The 19,869-nt window shown below is 45.1% G+C and overlaps 1 protein-coding gene across 1 annotated transcript in view; it reads left to right on the forward strand.

The window, feature by feature from the left end:
• Nucleotides 1-19,869, forward strand: part of LOC149347247 (uncharacterized) — a 30,442-nt gene that overhangs the window by 5,540 nt on the left and 5,033 nt on the right. Inside the window, exons 4-8 of the mRNA XM_089585536.1 lie at nt 792-827; nt 2,162-2,255; nt 8,254-8,399; nt 11,046-11,093; nt 12,967-13,002. Of these exons, the coding sequence (XP_089441662.1) occupies nt 792-827; nt 2,162-2,255; nt 8,254-8,399; nt 11,046-11,093; nt 12,967-13,002 (360 nt within the window). The remainder of the gene's footprint in view (nt 1-791; nt 828-2,161; nt 2,256-8,253; nt 8,400-11,045; nt 11,094-12,966; nt 13,003-19,869) is intronic.

Below are 19,869 nucleotides of genomic sequence, written 5' to 3' on the forward strand. Positions count from 1 at the left end.
AGAGTGGCCAAGACAAAGGCGGTGAACTTGTGGAAAGAGGAGCGTTTATAGAGGGGGAAAAGGAGTAGTAATAGGGTATACGCTGACAGATTGGAGGACGCAACGACAGGGGACCTGTTAGCTGGGAGATCGAAGAAGGAACGATGGCTTTATGTGCAAATTCGAATGCAACGCATGTAATGGTTCAACTTTGCGCTGACTGAAGGGGCGAAAAAAATCATGTGATAAATTTTAGAAAATCAGGAAATAAAAATAGAGAGAAAAAAATGAGGCCGACTTCTTTCTTTTCTTCCTCCACGCTCTTCTCCTGTGCCTCCTCATGACATAAAGTGCGTGAAAATATATGCTGTAATGTTTATACACCACAGAGGTCTAACAGTTTTCAGTCAGCAACTCAGAAAGCTTAGCTTTGAGCAAGTATTTATCGAACAAATTTCTGCTCCGCGACCGTGAGCTGCATTGGCCCCTAAACACTGACTACCATTTTTTGCCTAGCGCAGGGTGCGACAGCGTTCTGATGTTTGCAATCCTTTATCGCTTAATTTATGTTTAAAGCACCTTACAAAGCAAGAAGAATTAATATGCATTACCCGTTTGCATCGGGTTTTTAAAGCCTTCTATCTTGGCCTCGCGTTTTGTGGAAAATAAAGTATCCAAATGATAAACATTTATCCTGCTCATGAAGCAAACATTTATTTCCATCTATCTTCACTAATCTTTTTAGGCATATTGACCAAAGAGTACGTTTGCTAAAAATTGAAAACTTTTCTTTTCATGCGGCGGCGGAGTAGGCCGGAGTTGTGACAGCCCTGACAAGACTGGTTACGGTAAGCCATTTTTTTATCCGTCTCTATTATAGGGGGGAGGAAAAAAAGTGTTTTATTTCCCAAAAAACAAGCGCTGTTTCACTACTGGTTTTGCATCCAGAGACCGCCTAAATATGCGCCGTTTCATGAGGGGTTTGAAACTGAGGAACAAATTTTTTTTTCCTTTAATCATAACAAATGACACTTTAACTTAAATAGGACCGTACAATTATTTTCGAAACATATTTTGAAAAATAGAAGATATCGCAAAGTTTGAACTCTAATATGATATGAAGAAATTATTGCCTGCTTACATTTTAAAACGGTTGACGAATTAAACGCTTTTATTCTGGCGATTACGTCTTTTCACTTGCGCTAGTTCGTACTTTTTGCATAACACCGCCAATTATGCTGTGCTGTATATAATGCTTTGCTACAGTGCGTTCTTAACGTCTTCTGCTAAACGTCATGCCGGCTACAGAATATTGTCTGCGTTCTCTCTGTCGCAAAAACAATGCATGCCTTGATTTCATGTATTTCTGTCAATGTCCTCGGCTTATTTCTATGTTCGCCCCATTAGTTCTTTCTCCAGTTTTACTGCCCATGCATAAGTATGAGCAAGGTTCATCTCATTGCCTAATTATTTAAGTGTTACCCAGTAATACGTTGGTAACTATGTCTTGAGTGAACTCTATTACTAGACGCCCCATTGTAAATACTGCAATTTTAGTGCAATGCTAAAAGCGTAATTTTTTCCCCTCGAAAAAGCATAAGGACAGTGGACAAGCTCGATGTCACGAGACTCGATCTTCAGGCTTAGGTTCTGGCAGCAGTGCTCGATGATTATTTTTTTCGAAATCTCGCCAAGACTCGCCGCGCGTATTTTTGATACCATAAAACATTAGGTCATTTCTTTGCACTAAGATTTCGCTATCGTCAAGCTGGGTGGTGAGCGCTACAATTTCAGCCTTGCATCGGCGTTGGTAAATTTGATACGTTCAACTTCGCGTTTACATCGTTTCTGCCTTCGCTTTAATGTTCGCGGTTATTTCACGGCTTCCTTCTGTTGTATTTCGTGTCTGCTATTTGTACATCGGTACTGCAGTTTCTAGACGTTTGTATGTGTGCGTATGTATTTTTTGTGTGTGAGTGGATACGAGCGCGAATAATGTTTCTTGTGTATTGTGCCTAATAGCTTGATCATAAAACGCGATGGAAATGTTTGAATGTTTTGTTATAAACGCCTTTAGACGCATGTAAGTTGCTTTGAAGACACAGCAAAATTATGATGGTAAGATGATAATTAAGATAATACGGGAAGATAAACACTCAGAATGCTCTTTCACCAACCACAGTGTCTGATCACCGCCCTGGCCAGTACCAGCATCATTGGAGCCATCACTGCTCTCTTCCAAATCGTCGCACTTGTCCTGAACCTCGCCGGCCTTAGTGAGTGATTCAAAAATATCAAGCACATTATACTGTCGCATTGCTGCACACTGTGCCTCCTAGAAACGGCACGAAATAACGTACCTGCAACGAAGTTTTTAATCTTGAAACATTTAGCTTATTCAGGTTGCTAGTGGAATATTAAACGCTTCTTCAGAAGGGTAGAGATGCGAGACCACAGCACATGCTTTTAAGAGACAACCATCCAAAAATAGCCTGGCAGTTAACCGCAGTCGTGGCCTGGTGGTTTGAGCGCCCGTCTCGGCTGCGGGAGGTGGGTGGTTCGAAACCCACCGCCGAGCACCCACCGGTCAAAAGGGTACAAACGTCCCCCGGCCTGGCGCTCGGCTCTCTTTAGGGGTGTACGTTTGGGGTAAGTGTCCTCGTGTGTGCTGCATTTTTCAATTAAAGCTCCACTTCTCGCGTACAAACCCTCAGGGCCATTTTATAGCGCAGATATGACTTCGAAGCGGCCTCAATTAATAAAAAACTCCTGAGGCTCAGCTTGGCTAAGCCTGGGGAATGCGAAGCATATTAGTGGCTAGGCTTGGTAATACATGGCTTTCCTTGGTTGAATACTTGGTCATTTTAATACAACCACTAGAAGCCTTCGTCGTGGGGGAAGACAACGGCATGGCTACAGCGGAACGCCGACTAACCCCGAGACGCGCGTTGGGTGAGCGCCTGGATTGCCACGGAAGCCGCGTCTGCCTGCCCGGTGGAGCGAGCGTTTCACCTACACCGAGTGTGAACGCGCGTTCGAAATGCGCGGGAATGCGTGGGCGTGACGGCTAGGGGTCCCACGGCGACGGCGCGAGGTGGAGGCCGGCTCTCTCATCCGATGTCACGTGGTGTGACGTCACGGTGTCGCGTGGCGTGACGGCTAGGGGTCCCACGGCGACGGCGCAAGGTGGAGGCCGGCTCTCTCATCCGATGTCACGTGGTGTGACGTCACGGTGTCACGTGGTGTCACGGCTAGGGGTCCCACGGCGACGGCGTGAGTGGTAGCTGTAGCAATATGCTTCGCATAAAAAAAAAGAAGAAAAATTTTAGTGCAGTCGACAATTGAACCCGTGTCTCCAGCATGCGAAGCGGCGGTGCTTCCACTCCGCCGCGACTTTTTTTTTTCTTTTCTTTCATGGTATTTATTCGACATGATTATGTACAGAAAGAATATATATACATATATATGTGCGTGTGTGTGTGTGTGTGTGTGTGTGTGTGTGTGTGTGTGTGTGTGTGTGTGTGTGTGTGTGTGTGTGTGTGTGTGTGTGTGTGTGTGTGTGTGTGTGTGTGTGTGTGTGTGTGTGTGTGTGTGTGTGTGTGTGTGTGTGTGTAGACACAAAAAACCTATTTACAGAGCACCTAGGTAGGCGCTACGTGGCACAAACTTGATAGAAAACATAAGAGAACTAAAAGGCCGGCAAGGATACACAGCCCATTAAAAGACGAAACCAATCTGGTAAAAAGTCAAATTCTTTGTGAATATTCGTTGCCTGCGGCAACATTCAGCTAAAATGAATTCTGGGCGAAACAACAGGTTCAACGTTGCGGTCTCGCCTTTGTGCCCTTGCTTCGACGTGGACCACTATATACAAAACCAAAAACTTCCAGGTCCCAAAAACCGAAGAGTAACAACAGTAACTGCCTGGCGAATCCACTCCGCCACGACTGTGACTTTTTGAAGTGAATGAAGGCGCGTCTAGTGAATTCACAGAAGTCCAAGAAACGTATCTTTCAGATATGTACGGAGGCGTTCATGAATAATTTGATTGTGAGCATGTAAATTACAGATGCTCCAATTAAGCGAGGAGCCAAGTTATAGGGAACGCACTGAACGTTCGAGACAACAAGCCATGTCTACTTGCCCGATACACCACAGCTTTTGCTCTCTAACCAGCAAGAAGAGTAGATGAACCATAGCTATTTTTTTTCCTTTTCTGATTGCTTTCCTCAACTTCTGTAGATGGACAGGTGCGGCCCACGGCTATCACTTAATTGCACACAAGTGCCCCCCTCACAAGGCCGTTATCACTCAAAAATTGCAGCTAGTTCCTCGAGGAACGCAGGCTCCTTGGACAGCTCGCTGGCCCCGTCAAAAGAGCAGCTCCAATACCTGTCCTTACATTTCACAATCCCGCCTGTTCATAGCCAGTTAGCGAAACGTGTACGTGGTGCTGGACAATCTGTCTGGGTCATTTTCAAAAGCTTTCTCTCTCTTTCTTTCTTCTCTGTCTTTCTGCGAAGGAGGAGACTGGGGGGGGGGGGGGGGGGAGGAATACCCTTCACCCTCTATCTCATGATCTGGCAGTCATAATCATGACCCATCCGCCACCTAACTGGAATTTTCCGGTAAACTCGCCGTACCTCCCATTGCGCGGACACCAGTTTTTCCCGGTCCGCCGTACCCGGGACATTGCAGCCACCCCTGGGCATCTGAATCAGGCAAACCCCGCTCTAAGCCAGCAGTCCATTATACATTCCTCTCTCCACCTCTCGCCCTCATAAATGGAGTAGTCCCCATCCGTAAGGGAACAGCATCCCGCGATCGGTTTCTGGAAAGTATGTACGCCATCAGGAGTGACTTGACGCGTCATTGAAGAGGAATTGAGGACAACTCCGTCTAATTCTTTTTCAGTCTAAAATTCAAGTGCGTGGCTTTTTAAGGCACGAAAAGGCGCATTTTTTGCTGAGTGGAATCGATTTCAAAAATAGAACCTTTCTTTCCGCAACCTCACCATCATTAGTGACGTCATGAGGAAAATGTCTTCATGGTCACCGGTTATAAATAATCGACGATGTGACCGAGCTAACATGAAGGATACGTAGGCAGAAATAATTATGGCGCCGTTTAAGTCACCTTTAGAAAGCAATGCGATAGCGACGTGTTCTGGTACAACTGCGCATGAATGGGTGAAATCCTTGGAGATGACCGTATCGAAAGTGTAGTGCGAGAGACTATAGCTAAACACAGAGAATTTTCGGCTTCGGGGGAGATGTTGTGATGTAATGCAGTGGCCAGCGATACCGATCTGCTTGCGCCGCTGCGGGCTCACTCTCGGACGCGTCCGTGAAGTGTTTTATTTATTTATTACGTGATCCTCCCACCTGACATTATGACGCCTCCGGCTACGCTTGCCCTCTCCGGTAGCGATGTAGACAGTGTCGCACCTTTCCACCTCCTTCAGTGGGGATGGATTTTTAAATTTAGCTGCGCGCTGCGATTGGGCCTTCGTGGTCGCATGACACCTGTGACTTCATCACTGTGGCGATCAGTCAGAGAATTTTCTGCTATCTTTCGGAGTTGTTTTGCTGTGACGACAGCCGCAGTCCTATCGCGTTAAAATTATTGACGTCATGGCAGCTACAAAAATGGCTGACGGTGGCGCTACCTCCACTTCGATTTTGCACCTTTTCTGGCTTACAACCACTATTTTATCAGTGACAGTAGCCTTATCATCAGTGGGACACGATAATATATCGATAGTGAAGAAGTTCCATTCGGCCCCAGTGTCTCTTTAGGATGGCGACCCGTTCGTCCACGCCAGACAGATAAATTAAGCCTAACTCAGAAACTGTGCTGGAGCATGGAGTTGAACCGATTTTTCTTCGCCATGAACATGGTTAGGACAGACACTGAACCTTTGTGTGTTGGTCGAGGCACTGACCTCAGTATGGGCGGCATAACTTGACTGCTGACTAAGGGGATAGTAATTTCAACTCGAGCAGATTTGCTGCTTTCATGTACAATAAGAAATAGTGCTTTTCGATTAAATATTGACGACCCTTAAGCACGCACAGCTCTTTTCAACGTGGACTCTAAAAAAAAGTCGTGTTCTGAGAAGATCACGTCTTCATGTCGTTTCATGTGGCGGGGGCGGATTGCACCCACCTTGGAGGAAATGCGCTCCCCATCACCTCCCCTCCCCCCCACCTCCCCATCAGCCTCCTACGGCTCACAAGATCTCGCAGTAGTCGCCTCAATGAAATGATGGTATTCCATATATATACGTCGCGTGATCATTATGTTTGGTCATATTACGAAGTTATGTGACCCAGTAATCAACCGAAGCCCTGGACAGGTTCTCGAGTCACTTTATTTTCAGCGAAAGCTTTTACAGGGAGTTAACCAGTGCGTCATCCGTCACAGCGCAGTCAAGGCAGCCCGAGTAGTCCTCACACCCCCGCGGCCTCTTCGTCTTCTTTGGGGCGCATAGCTGAGTTGGCGCGGGGCAAGGCTGTTAATTGGTTCGTTTGTGGGTTGAGCTTAAGATCACTTAACTAGGCAGTAAGATCGCTTGACTATGCCGACTGTAGTTAACCCGCCGATGAACACACTGTCGTCACTGAGGGTCAAAGCGGGCGCGCAACTCCTTGCCATGGCAAGCGCTGGAGAGTCCGATTAGCTCCAGGCAGCAGCGAAATTGGGCGTGATGGTAAGCGTTGGCCACGGCAAAGACCAACTGTGCGTGGGCCGCAATGTGATGCCGCCAGACTGCGCGGTCAAACTGAACATAGTCACACATAAACGCAGCCTATGTTCATGGTTTATTGGTTTATTAGGGTTTAACGTCCCAAAGCGACTACGGCTATGAGGGACTCCGTAGTGAAGGGCTCTGGAAATTTCGACCACCTGGAGTTCTTTAACGTGCACTGACATCGCACAGTACACGGGCGTGTAGAATTTGGCCTCGATCGAAATTCAGCCGCCGCGACCAGGATCGAACCCACGTCTTTCGGGCCAGCAGCCGAGCGCCGTAATCGCTGAGCCACCGCAGCGGGGCAGCATATGTCGATAGTATCGCAAGCCACAGTGGGCAGCATCTCTCTTAGGTGCCTCTTTGGCCATGCCCGGACGGTCGACTCACCAGCCGATGCACACGACGGTCCTTTCGCCCGCGGCCCGCACACTACGTGTTCATGCGTCAGCACGCATTGAGAGGCGCGCTTTCGGCCCGGGGCCAGGTCAGCGCGCCACTCAATGTGCTGACGCATGAACACGTGATGCGCGGGCCGCGGGCGAATGGACCGTCGTGTGAATCGGCCCCTATTCGTGCGCGAATGGATTACGAGCTCGGGGCACTCTCAAACTCCAACAGAAGCGAAGACGCCGTCTTGGGGAAACCTTTCGCTTAACTTCTCGCGTTAAGCAGCAACTTCGTCGATGTAATTGTTTTTTCTCCACTTGCTCTTCCACACTGAGCACACGCTGAATCTCATGTTACATTATGTGAACAGTCGCTTCAGCCTTTCTCTTCTTCTTTTAATAGCCGAGGAAAGGTCATCTGCATTCAGTAACTTGCATATCGTGCGATACCTAGCGGGGGAGTATGAATGCAAGTGGTGGTCCTGTCTTGCGACACCACTGTACTTATTCTTCTTTCTTTACTGTTTTCGTTCTTCATTTTGCACCTCAGACACCTCGATCGCGGTGGCGGCGGGTGAATTTCGATGGAGGCGAAATTCTAGAGGCCCGTGTACTGTGCAATGTCAGTGCACGTTAAAGAACCCCAGGTGGTCGAAATTTCCGGAGCCCTTCACTACGGCGTCCCTCTTAGCCTGAGTCGCTTTGGGACGTTAAACACCAATAAACCAAACCGAAACCTAAACCTCTATATGGAGACCGCTCTTTTACCTCATTCAAAGCGTTTTCTCAGATAAACCATTACGAGGCGCCGCCAGCCACCCTGTCTGTCACAAAATCATCATGCATAACAGTGCACAGCTGTTTAAGATATGCCACCACAGTCAGCTTTGCGCTTGCGACTTTTTTCTCGAGAGGAAAACGGCTGTGCCTCTAGGCAACTCTGCTCGCTTCACGTCCGATAGCGATAATATGTTAACATTTATTCGCTTCATGCTGTCGCTATTGGCGCTTTTCATAAGGCAGAAACGTTGACACAATTTCAACTCTGCCTCTGACGCGGATATTTTCGTGTGCGATCCAAAGCACGCCTGTACCGCTTTCTCTGAACCTTTGCGAAAAAACATCCTGCAGGTTTCCTGGTTCCCTTCGCGAATATCGTGCTGATTCCTCTGTGCATCATCACCGGCACGCCCGGATGTACAACTCTGCTGAATGCAAACACCACCTGCACAGCACCCATATCCATCACGCTGCCAGACGTTCTGAACATCGGAAGAGTGAGTTGCTTTTAATTTTCTTTGCCGTCTTTTTACCATTGCTTAAAGGGAAACTGTATAGGTTTTAGAAATCAACAAGCTTAAGAGGGTCGATTGTGTGAAACTTTGCAGGTAAAGCATACGAAGTCTTTTTGGGCTAGCACTTAAAATAGTGATGTAATCGCCGATTGAAATCCGGACGCCCTTCAAGCTTCACCGCAGCGCACAACGTCAAGTGGGGCGCGCATGATATGTTATCGACGGTATCGGTACGTTTCCAAAACACAAACACCTTGCTTTGAAGAAAAAAAAAACAACGCCACCGAAGGCGAACCTTGCCGAGAACTAGTTGTTTGGAAGCGCCTAACGAGTCAGGGCAGGGTGTGGCTGACGACAGCGGTAATTTGAAATCATACCGTCCGTGACGTCACGCTGGGTTTCCCCGCACACCTCCGGTGAACTGAGGAGAAGCGCAAAATTCAATCGTCGATTACGTCCCTATTATAAATGCTAGTGTAAGAACACTTGGCATGCTTCGCCTACAGCCTATATCGATTTGAATCCTTCAATATCGCGAAATTCTCAAAAAAGTGCTGCAGTTGCCCTTTAAGCGACACGTAAGTCCACTGCTAGTTACTCCAAACCTCTTCGTCTGCCAATTTAATCACACATTATGTGCGCACGAAAAGCAAGACGCCCGTTTGCTCGTCTCGACAGTGGCGGAGTAGTTTATACTGCATACTTTTACTTTTCGAAACTATTACCTGCTTAAAAATAGTGCCTGCTCAACACAATCATGTATTGCCGTGGTGAACATAGCGTATACATGCATGTTTGGCAACTATTTTTATGCGAAGCATACTAGCCGCACAACCGAGCTCTTCCTTGCTGCCCCGCGCGCGGCCGCGTAGCTACCACTTGACCTACATCGGCGCACCACGTGATATGACGCCACAACAGCTGTGAAAGCTGGGGCTCAACTCGTGCGCTCGCTTGCGGACGCGCAGCCTCCGCCGGCGGTATGCTTCGCATCCTAGGCTTAACCATAAGCTAAGCCAGGCCATTTTTTTTTCTTCAAAGGATTGATAAAGGTCATGTACTCACTATTAAAAAAACATTTGTGTACACTTTGGCAACTAAAGTGTTGAGAGGCAAAATCCGAGGACACTATGCCGTGATGACTTTCGGTGGATGTGACGTCACACCGTTCCCGTGGCTATATCGGTATCCAAATTGGACATCTTTCGCTCATCTTAAATGTTAATGACGCTTAATTGTACATTTCTCCATCTAATTTGCCACAAATCCGACGTTTTTCCGACCATTCTGTGACATTCTGTGACGACTTCCGGTGGATGTGACGTCACGCCGTTCACATGGCTGTATCGATGCCCGCGCTATTTCGACGCAATTTACACATTTTTGCCTATAATTAATTAACTAATTAATCTATAGTATCAAACAGGCCTTCTAGGTTCATTTTTTTCTCTATCTGCAGCAACCATTGGTTTTCTTTGATCTTTTTTAGTTCCCGTGTTAAAATCTTGTGACACGCCTTGTTAACAGACGACAGTATAAGCCATTGAAGGCAATCACCTTTAAAATATTTGATCCCTAAGAACAGTGTCCTGTTCACACCACACTAGATACCCGTACGCACTCATTTTGAGCAACTTTTCCTTCCGTAAAAGCAGTTAAGCAGTCGCCCTTTAACACCACGTACGATGGGCACGCTAAATATAGCATACGGGCTAATGTTTAGAAAACATGTCTTCTTCAGAAGCAGTGACCCGTTATCGCTACTGAGGATAGGCACGGTAGATATAAACGAACACTTGCAAAACCGTTTCTTGCTTAAAATCAGTGATCCTTTAACATCACGTGGCGTGGCCATGGTAGCAAGCCGCATGCACTCTTGTTTATAAACTATTTCTTCCCTAAAATCAGTGGCCCCTTGCCGCCACATGGAGTCGGCATGTAAACATGTCCCGTGCATCCATTTGTAGAAACAATTTCTTGTCTAAAGAAGTATAGGCACTATATTTTGGTTTTATGATTTTTCTTTTCTATAATTATGCGCAAGACGTCAGTGCACTTTGAACAGGGCGTGATGTTCGCCAACGACAGCTGATTAATTTATAATTGAATTTCATCTCTCGAGCTGTTTCAGTTTTGGTTTCAGGGTGCGAATGGTTTCAATGACGTGAAGAGGAAGTACAGATCATGTGACGTTCAAAAAACTGCAGTATCTTCGCTCCTCCTGTGTTCATTGATATTGTGGCTCCTGAGGCAGATTGGCGTATGTATTGTAGTGAATTAAAATGACCAGGCGGCATGATATCGCGGGTTTTGATGCCTCATGTAACATATGCAGGCCTCTGATGTCGCACCCATCGCGAAATAGCTGAGAAAGAAAAATCTCCGTTATAAATATTTTTTAGCGGTTGCTAGCGAACACTAAGGCTGACTGATATAAAACCAATGCCTCCACGTCATTACAGGGAAAACAAGCAACCAAAATTCTGATGCGAAAACATTTCGCATATATCATATTTTTTAAACTATTCCTTCTTAAAAGCAGTGGTTCGTAACACCATGCGCCATGGGCATGGAAAACATGCCGTGCGCACGCTCTGATTGTCCGAAATTCTTTGCTGCCTTTTTCAGTGCGTCAATCAAACCCTCCTGCTCTGCCAGAATGGAGCGATCGCAACGGTAAGTACCACCATTGGGTCTTTTCCTGTCCTTCGCGTATTGACTTTCGGCATTGGCTCACTACTGATATTTTTATCCTACTCAACACGATGTCACGGGTACGATGGCAACCACGGTGGCCGTGTACAATTAAGGTACAGCCCAAAATGCTACTTCGTTAAAATTTCGGTACGTAGCGAACAGCCTAAGGTAGCCAAACTTCCGAAATTCGCTGTTAACTGTAATTTGTCACGTACTAGTTATTTAAGCCTAGACGCTAAAGTTAATTACAAATTTACCATTGCTTAGCTTTTAGCAGTGAAAATGAGATCATAGGTACGCACTATCCTCGTTATGAGCGACCAAATATGCACAAGAAAAATTGAGCACTCGGAATGTTTGTCGATTTTTGCTCAAAAGCGGCAGAGTGCCTAAAATAATTGAGACCGTAAACATAATTGCGCAGCTCACTTAATTACCGACGTGTGGCTAATTTCTGTAGCAGCTTATGCAGGCATGCTCAAAAGAAAATTAATCTACTTCACATTGGTCGAAACCGCAATGCCAATGGCCAATCAACTGAACAGCTGGTCATTACAGTGCAGCCACGTTCAGTGTAAACTGCAACGCCAAGATGTGATCGACGGTTCTTTCAGGAACTAGGGATAATTTGGCTATGCTGAAATTACTCGCCTGGGTGCTGGTGAAAATGGTAGGATATCTGTAGTGTGCATAACGACGCATTCAATGCTTATGTAGCACGACGGTCGCCAGAGAGTGCGGCTGCATCTGCGAGTTCGTCGAAAACTGTTTTTTTTTTTCTCGGGAGATAGCTGGTACGGTAAAAACAAAGGTCGAGAAAGAAGACTTCACCGACCTCTATTTGAAAGCAGCTTAGAATGAACCCCATAAACCTACCCGTCCAAAAGCGCTTGGAATTCCACTGTGGCACAAGACAAACAGAGAAAGTGTAGATGACTGCCCGGATATTACAGTCATTGCTAGGCCTCTTGACTGCCGTTCCTGGCGCTACGGTCGCTAGCTATGCTTGATATAGTTGGTTGTATAGAGGAAGCAAAAGGTAGCAGCTAAAAGCTTTTCTAATACCGCATTCTAAAAGAAAAGATGACGAAAGTCACATTGATCTGAAGACCGTCTTTTTAGGACGCTATTAGCAACAACCGCAAACGGGGTTGCAGTTCTTAGGGCGAGGCAGTTTCGGTTCGAGCTTCAAAAAATTGATTTCACGATTTCCGTTTCCTTGTAACAAAGCTATCTGTACTAGCGTAGTGCTACCGGTTTCACGTTGCCGTCGATGTCACGATACGGTCCCCACACCCCATAACGTTGGTATTCAGGAGGGCTCACATCAAAGCGATACACAGCTGCCTGTTCAGGACACGGCGACTCTACTCTGGTCTTCACCAGGCGGTAAAAACCAATTTGGGCAATGATATTAGAAGCTCTAACCCGGGCCGTGATGCAAAATGCACTCCCTCTCGGCCAAAAATCTGCCTAGTCATTCGTAGGCTACTGAGGAGTTTATGGTTGTTAGTGGCCGTTAAGTATCAGTACTAGTAATGCATCGTGTCAACACTGCTTTAATCATATCGCGTGCCAGGTAGCGCTGATCCAGTCGCATCCCAGCGACAAGTGGTTGTAGTTTCTTTTTCCTGTGCTAATGGGTGGTTATGCCACCACAATTTAAGTTTCAAAACCGCCGCCTTCACTTTGTATTATATTCTTTGCTATACATTTCTGCCGCTTAAAGAGACAATGGGCTTATCTCTGTGAGAGTCTACAAGAAAAAACAGAGCTGTCCATCCTTTTCTTTCACGCGTGCTGGCATGCTTCAGGTGCGTTTATTCAAGCGAGTTTTGCATTCGCTTTCCAGGATAGAGTCCTGATGAACCTCATCAACACTGTGACGGTAAGCACCATTCTTTTGATACTTAAAAGGTCTGGAAGATTGAACAATCGTAACTAATGATGATTGCGCAATGGCATTGGTGTCTCATTCTGACAACCTGTAATTCCACAGAAACGCCTGCTTACCCCTACAATGGCGAGGCGCTGAAAATTTCGGATAAAATTTGCTAAATGTAAATGATATTAGCATAGTGCGACTTGGTAATTTCGATGACTCCAGAACGCTTAATTTAAGCACTAAAAATCGGGCGCGAATATGAATGCGCCTTATTTGAATTTAAAACGGCTTCGTCACCTGTCAGTACTGCTTTACGACTCGAGAATGTTGGGCTGTTTTGCATTTTGGGTTAGTCTTTGCAATAATTTATTTTCAGAACGACCTCAATCTGAGGTGGTTGATATTTTAAGTTTGCTATTATAAGTATGTAGCAAACGATTATTTCATCAAAAAACTGGCACTGGCTTAGCTCAGCTAGGCCAGGGTATACGTAGCGAAAGCAGTTTCGTCTCCTGATCTTTCGGTAGCGACATGCCGTCGTTGTCGTCCAGCCGCTTGGCGGCGTCTCTTCGCGAGACGTTGGTCTCGTTCTTCGGGCGTATCGGCCGCCCGCTTAGCCTCTCTCGCCTAGTTTTCACGCTGTCAGCCGGCCTTGTACCATGCGGCGACTTCTAGATCGGAAGACTCAATTTCACGCAGCCTGTACTGCTGACGTGACGAGCACGGCCGCTCTCTTTCTTCCAAGGCACGCGTCTGAGGAGCGAGCGCATTGTTTCCGGAATGCCCCAGCTACGCGGCGTCCATTGCTCCTAAATGCCTCACTAGTATAAAGAAGTCTGCCGTAGATCTGTCTTGTGTCGGCCGTGCTAAATGGGATCAAACGCTGAAGAAAGCCTCCTTAGAACTTACCTATATAGTTACGTGCCACTATGATCATTATGCTAAGTAACTGCTAAATGCAGAGAGCCAGTCTAGATTGTCGGATTAAGGAATCTCTTTGTTAAACAGATACTGTCCAAAGAAAGAAGGTGAAATCGGCGCGGTAAAAGCAAGAAAACTCCTTCGGGATGGCGTGCTCATACCTGAGTCGTCGCAACCTCTGACAAGAGTTGAAACAACCGTAAGGACATCTAATAACTAAGCAGATTCCCATAACATAATCAGTCTTTCCAGTTACAGTTTATCCAGCTAAGAGATTAGTGCTCCGTCACGAGGGCTGAATTTCTACGATCGACCCACCCCAAAGAACACGAATAGCCACTCGCGTTCAAACAAACGGTGGAAACCTCCCAGCCAGCACGATCGATGCCTTGATCTCTACATAAAGGGATTTCAAAACAACATACTGGATACCTACAACAGGTAATGTTGATGTAATCCCACTATTTCAACTGAGGAAAGCAATGCGATTAAAAAATTGGCGAATAATAGCGACATAGTCCTCAAGCCCGTCGACAAAGGTGGTGCGATCGCCATTATGAACATGAAAGACTACGTTGCGGAGGCTCACAGGCAATTGGCTGATTCTATGTTCTACAAGAAACTGGCTCCGCCTGCAGGTGTCGGATCTGACCAGAGTCCAGAATTCGGGGCATAAGCACAAAGATGCCGAATCTCTGTCACGGGCGCCCATCGACTTTGACACCAACGACTCCGACGACAGCAGTTACCATGGGTCCATCAGCACCTTTGACCTGGCCACTTAACAGCGAGCCAACCCAAAGCTCTCTTGTTAAATAATTGGAGGTCCAAAACGCGTCCATTCTTTAGTGGTTCTCTCGACGACTCCTCGTTCTCTGTAAGAGGTCAGGTCCTTTATGTGAACAGCGCAAGGTCTATTTGCAGACTTTACGTTCTCGTGGTACGAACAGCACTTCCACAGGAAATACTTTCTGCCTGCCAAAATGAACTCACTTCTGAGGCCACTTGAGCTCATCGCGAACAATGGCTAGAATGTGACACATATTCTCTTGGTCCCGACTTGCCATTAATTACAAACAGTACGTCCAAAGCTGTCCCCAATGTCAACAGCAGAAGACCTCGTCATTCAGGCCTGCTGGTGTTCCTCCAGCTAACTGAACCACCCACTTCACCATTTGATCAAATCTGCATAGACATCCTCGAACATAATCCTGTACCCTCAGATAGTAACCGGTGCAACATCGTCTCCACTCATTGTCTGACTCGCTATACGGAGGCCGAAGCATAAAATTGTGGCACCGCGTCTGAAGTCGCCCATTTCTTTATTCTGCAGATCGTCCTTCGGTGCGATGCCCTGCCATACATCGCTACTAATGGAGAGACTGCCTTCATTCGTAATTAATACCCGAAGTTCTTCATCTGAGTGACATGATTTATTGCAGAAAGACCGCTTACCACAAGTAGACGAATGGGTTTACGGACAGACTCAAAAAGACAAACACCAGCATGCTGTCGATGTATATCGACGCGAATCACAAGATTCATGACCCCATCCCCCTACGTCATGTTTGCGTACGATACGGCACTCCAGCAAACGATGCGTTTCACCCCGTCTGCCGTTCTCAACCGCATGGCTGATCGGACAAGGCTAGACGCATAGCTACCTTGCCCGAGCTATGAATAACCGGCTTTCGACGCTGAGAACTTTACCAAACATGCTAAGCAAGCAGGTCGGCTGGCACGTCGGGAGGAAACAGAATCTAAATATACGCCACTGCAACCTCCGCCAACGGAAAATGTTCGAACCCCGGCGACCAAGTTTCAGTGAGGACTCCTGTGCAACAAATGGGCTTGTCTGAAATGGAAATTAGGCATAATTTCCAACCCTGTAGAGTCTTGCAACCATCAATGACGTTAACAACTAAGAGCTCTTGCATGGACCAGAACTGCCGCGTCGTCGACCGCCCTAGTCCAAAATGGTACAAGTTTTGCGCATGACGCCGTATGTTGCATGAGTATGGAAAAAGACACCTTTGCCGTATTTCTTAACTGTTTTCGGCTTTCCTTCAGAGCCTGTTCTACCTGCGCGTGAATATGTTTATTTAAGGAGATGGGAATGCCATGTACAGCTAGAAAGGAAGACGCTGAAGTTTGACTACTGAGTGTCTCGCAGCAATGCTCTGGAACTGCGCCTAATGTTCCTACTGAAGGATGGTCGTATTGCGACTCATACTATGAGAATAGAAAACACACTGTTGCCCTATCTTCAGATTCCTTTTTCTCAGGCTGCTTTGAAGGCATTTCCCCGCACGCATGAAAATTGATAACCGTCAGTTTTGACGCACTAACTTGACGTGGTATATTTCGCATCACCGTGCCATCTATACTTTTGGCAGTACTTGTGTTCAGTATTTAAATTTATTTATTTATTTATTTATTTATTTATTTATTTATTTATTTATTTATTTATTTATTTATTTATTTATTTATTTATTTATTTATTTATTTATTTATTTATTTATTTATTTATTTATTTATTTATTTATTTCGTGTACCCTCAGGGCCAGAGGCATTATAGAGGGGAGTGGTTACAAAAATTTAAGAAAAAAATGTACAGTGCAGCAAACTAATTAGTAATACAAAAATGATTGCTCCTAGTTATACATTATTAGCTGTTGGGTTCTTGGTGTGCTGGTTAATAGTGTATAATACACAAAATACAGCGCAGCAATACAGTGAAAAACAAACAAACAAAACGCTCGTACAAAAAACAACAAGAATATAGAATTAAAAAAAAAGATGATGCTCCTACTTATACAAAGTTTTCTAATGCTGTTTTGAAGCGTTGGTTGTCAGTAATGGTAGCGGTAGATGCAGGAAGGTGATTCCACTCAGCAGCTGTGCGCGGAAGAAATGACTGAAACATGGCATTGGTTTTGCAAAATGGAATTCCGACTTTGTTATTGTGATCTAGCCTTGATGAAATGTATTGGGGAGGGGAGATCAGTTCGTGGCGAAGTGAAGGATGATAAAATATCTTGTGAAAAAGTGAGAGTCTAAGGGCTTTACGGCGAGATGCTAAAGATGGCAGGCTGAGATTTAATTTCATTGCAGAGATGCTGGCAGTTCGGTTATAATTACATACAATAAAACGAGCAGAATTATTCTGGACCATTTCTAATGAGTGAATTAGGTTTTGTTGAAAGGGATCCCACACTGCTGCAGCATACTCTAGCTTTGAGCGGACCAGTGTCTTATATAGAAGTAGTTTTAGGGAAGAAGGTGCCTTAGAGAAATTACGTTTTAGATATCCCAGCATGCGATTAGCATTATTAATTACGTAAGAAGTGTGAATGAACCAAGTGAGGTTGCTAGTAATATGGATACCAAGATATTTGTAAGAAGAAACAGGATCTAGAGGGACATTATTAAGGTGATAGGAAGGTAGCTGGACGGATGTTCTTGATACACGCAGAAATTTACATTTTTTGATGTTTAATTCCATTGACCATGATTGGCACCAAATACAGATAACGTTAAGGTCTGATTGAAGAGAAGATATGTCATCGTCGCAAATTATTTCCCTGTAGATGACGCAATCATCTGCGAATAAATGAATGTTAGAGGAAACACAAGAGGGTAGATCATTAATGTAAAATAAAAAAAGTAGAGGACCAAGTACCGACCCTTGAGGTACGCCCGACTGTACTTTACTTGGCTGCGAGGTTGAGTCATTAGCAGAAACAAATTGCGAACGGTTAAAAAGAAAGCATTCGATCCAAGCAAGCAGTTTGGGATCAATGTTAAGTTGATGTAACTTAAACATTAGAAGGTTATGGCATACTTTATCAAATGCTTTCGAGAAATCTAAAAATATACAGTCGGCAAGTGAACAGCGGTCAAGGATGACGTTTAGCTGATACGTGAATGATACTAGTTGTGTTTCACATGAATAAGTCTTGCGGAAGCCATGTTGCGATGGTGAGAAAAATGAATTGGATTCGAGAAAGCTAGCTAGATTTGAGGCAAGGACATGTTCTAGAATTTTACATGGGATGCAAGTGAGCGAGATAGGCCGGTAGTTAAAAGGACAATGCTTGTCACCTGATTTATTGAGTGGGATCACCTTCCCTACCTTCCATTCAGCCGGCAAAGAACTTTTTTCGAGCGACTGCTGGAATATCTTTGTTAGAAAAATGGAAGAATAACAGCTCGTGTTTTTCAAAAATTTCGCGTTGATTAAATCGTGCCCAGGAGCGGAAGATGGTTTTAGAGATGAAATTATTGATTCGATGCCTTCTGCTTCAATGGTTATGGGAAACATTGCTGGATAAACATTGTTGTGCGTAGATTGGGGCGTAATATTGGTAGTTGATGAAAAGTTGCGCAGGAAAACTTCGTTAAGTACAGACGCACATTCGTTAGCTGGAATAACATTGGAAGAGCTGTCAATCAAGGTTATCATGTCATCCGCTTTGGGGTTAATCACACGCCAGAATTTTATGTCGGTTTTAAGCATTGATGGCAGGGTATTATGAAGAAAGTTATTCTTTGCTTGTTTAAGCGCGGTTAAATACTCATGGGCTGCCAGTTTGTATTTAGTCCACCGTGTTATGCTAACAGAACCTTTCGCAGATTTGTAGAGACGCTTTTTTTTATTAGACAAGCGCTTGAGACAGGTGCTGTACCATGGAGCGTTATGGTTACAGACAAGGGTGCGAATTGGGATGTATTTGTTTGTTAATTCAGCAATTTTGGAAGAAATGTCATCCGCCGAGTATGCCGGGGGCGGACACAGCAGTACCAAGAACGCGAAGATCGTCTGCGAAGGGTAAAGATGCGCTGCATGAGCCATGGTGTTCCAAATGCTGCTTCCGTGCCAACTCAATAGACTAGCAGGCCACTCAGATTTTCAGTACAAAAATTCATGTCTACAAGTCAATTTAGAAGACAAAGAAGCCTCTGCTTGTCGCATTATTTCATCAAAAATAAGCGGCTAATAATTTTAATTTTACATACTGCAGCACAGCGCACACATTCATTTCCAGTATAATGATAAAAGTGTTTCACTTGAAAGCTCCCAAGATATTGCGCAGAGACAGAAGCAGCGGAAAGACGAAATTCAAGATAAGGCTCTAAGACAGCGCTCACCGCATCTCCCGCTTTATCACACAAAGCGGCTGGGCCACAGGCCTCTGTGACCTTGTCTTCTCCGGCTCGATCAACACCACTTAGTTCGGGCAGTAGTTTATATACCGGGTGTTTCAGCGAACACTTTCAAAAATTTTCAAAAATAGGCTTTTTAGGGTAAAAATATGGCTTTTGCGGCACGGTATTGCCAGGCCAGGCGGACACCAGAACACTGGTGAATCATCATAAGTTTCAAGCTGGTTAATTAATTTCTAATAATTAACTCTTTAACTACCAGTCTATAAGTTCAGTCAAATTGACAAAGCCTGTCACAGAGAAGAATCATTTCAAGATTAAAGTTTTTGTTCCAACTTCTTCACGGTCACTTCAAAATAGCCAATTCACAATACTTACACCCGCCATTCAAACACTCGTCTAGAACAAACCATAGTAAAACACTTCGTCAACCAGTCAGCCGTGTAAATATCCACAAGTACTCCCTGTTTCCAGATGATATATCATTGGAATAAATTACCATAAGATGCGGTGAAGTGTACGTCCGTGGAACAATTTCTTAATTATATGGAAAAAATTGACTTTTCTGTTTAATTCTCTCCTAATCTTTTTGTGTTTGCGTCAGAGAACATCTCTGTATTTTTGAATTTTTGTTTTTACTCTGTTTGATCAATGATGCATTGTAAACACTCCTGCATGGGCCCGAAAAGGGCCTGCAGTATGTTCAAATAAATAAATAAATAAGCTATCAGAGTTAGGCACCTGGTTGCAAATAGACATCTGTAGCCGGCCGTTAGTAATAGC

Source organism: Amblyomma mixtum, chromosome 4 (genome assembly GCF_055824585.1).
Source record: "Amblyomma mixtum isolate Tamu chromosome 4, ASM5582458v1, whole genome shotgun sequence".
NCBI lineage: Eukaryota > Metazoa > Arthropoda > Arachnida > Ixodida > Ixodidae > Amblyomma > Amblyomma mixtum.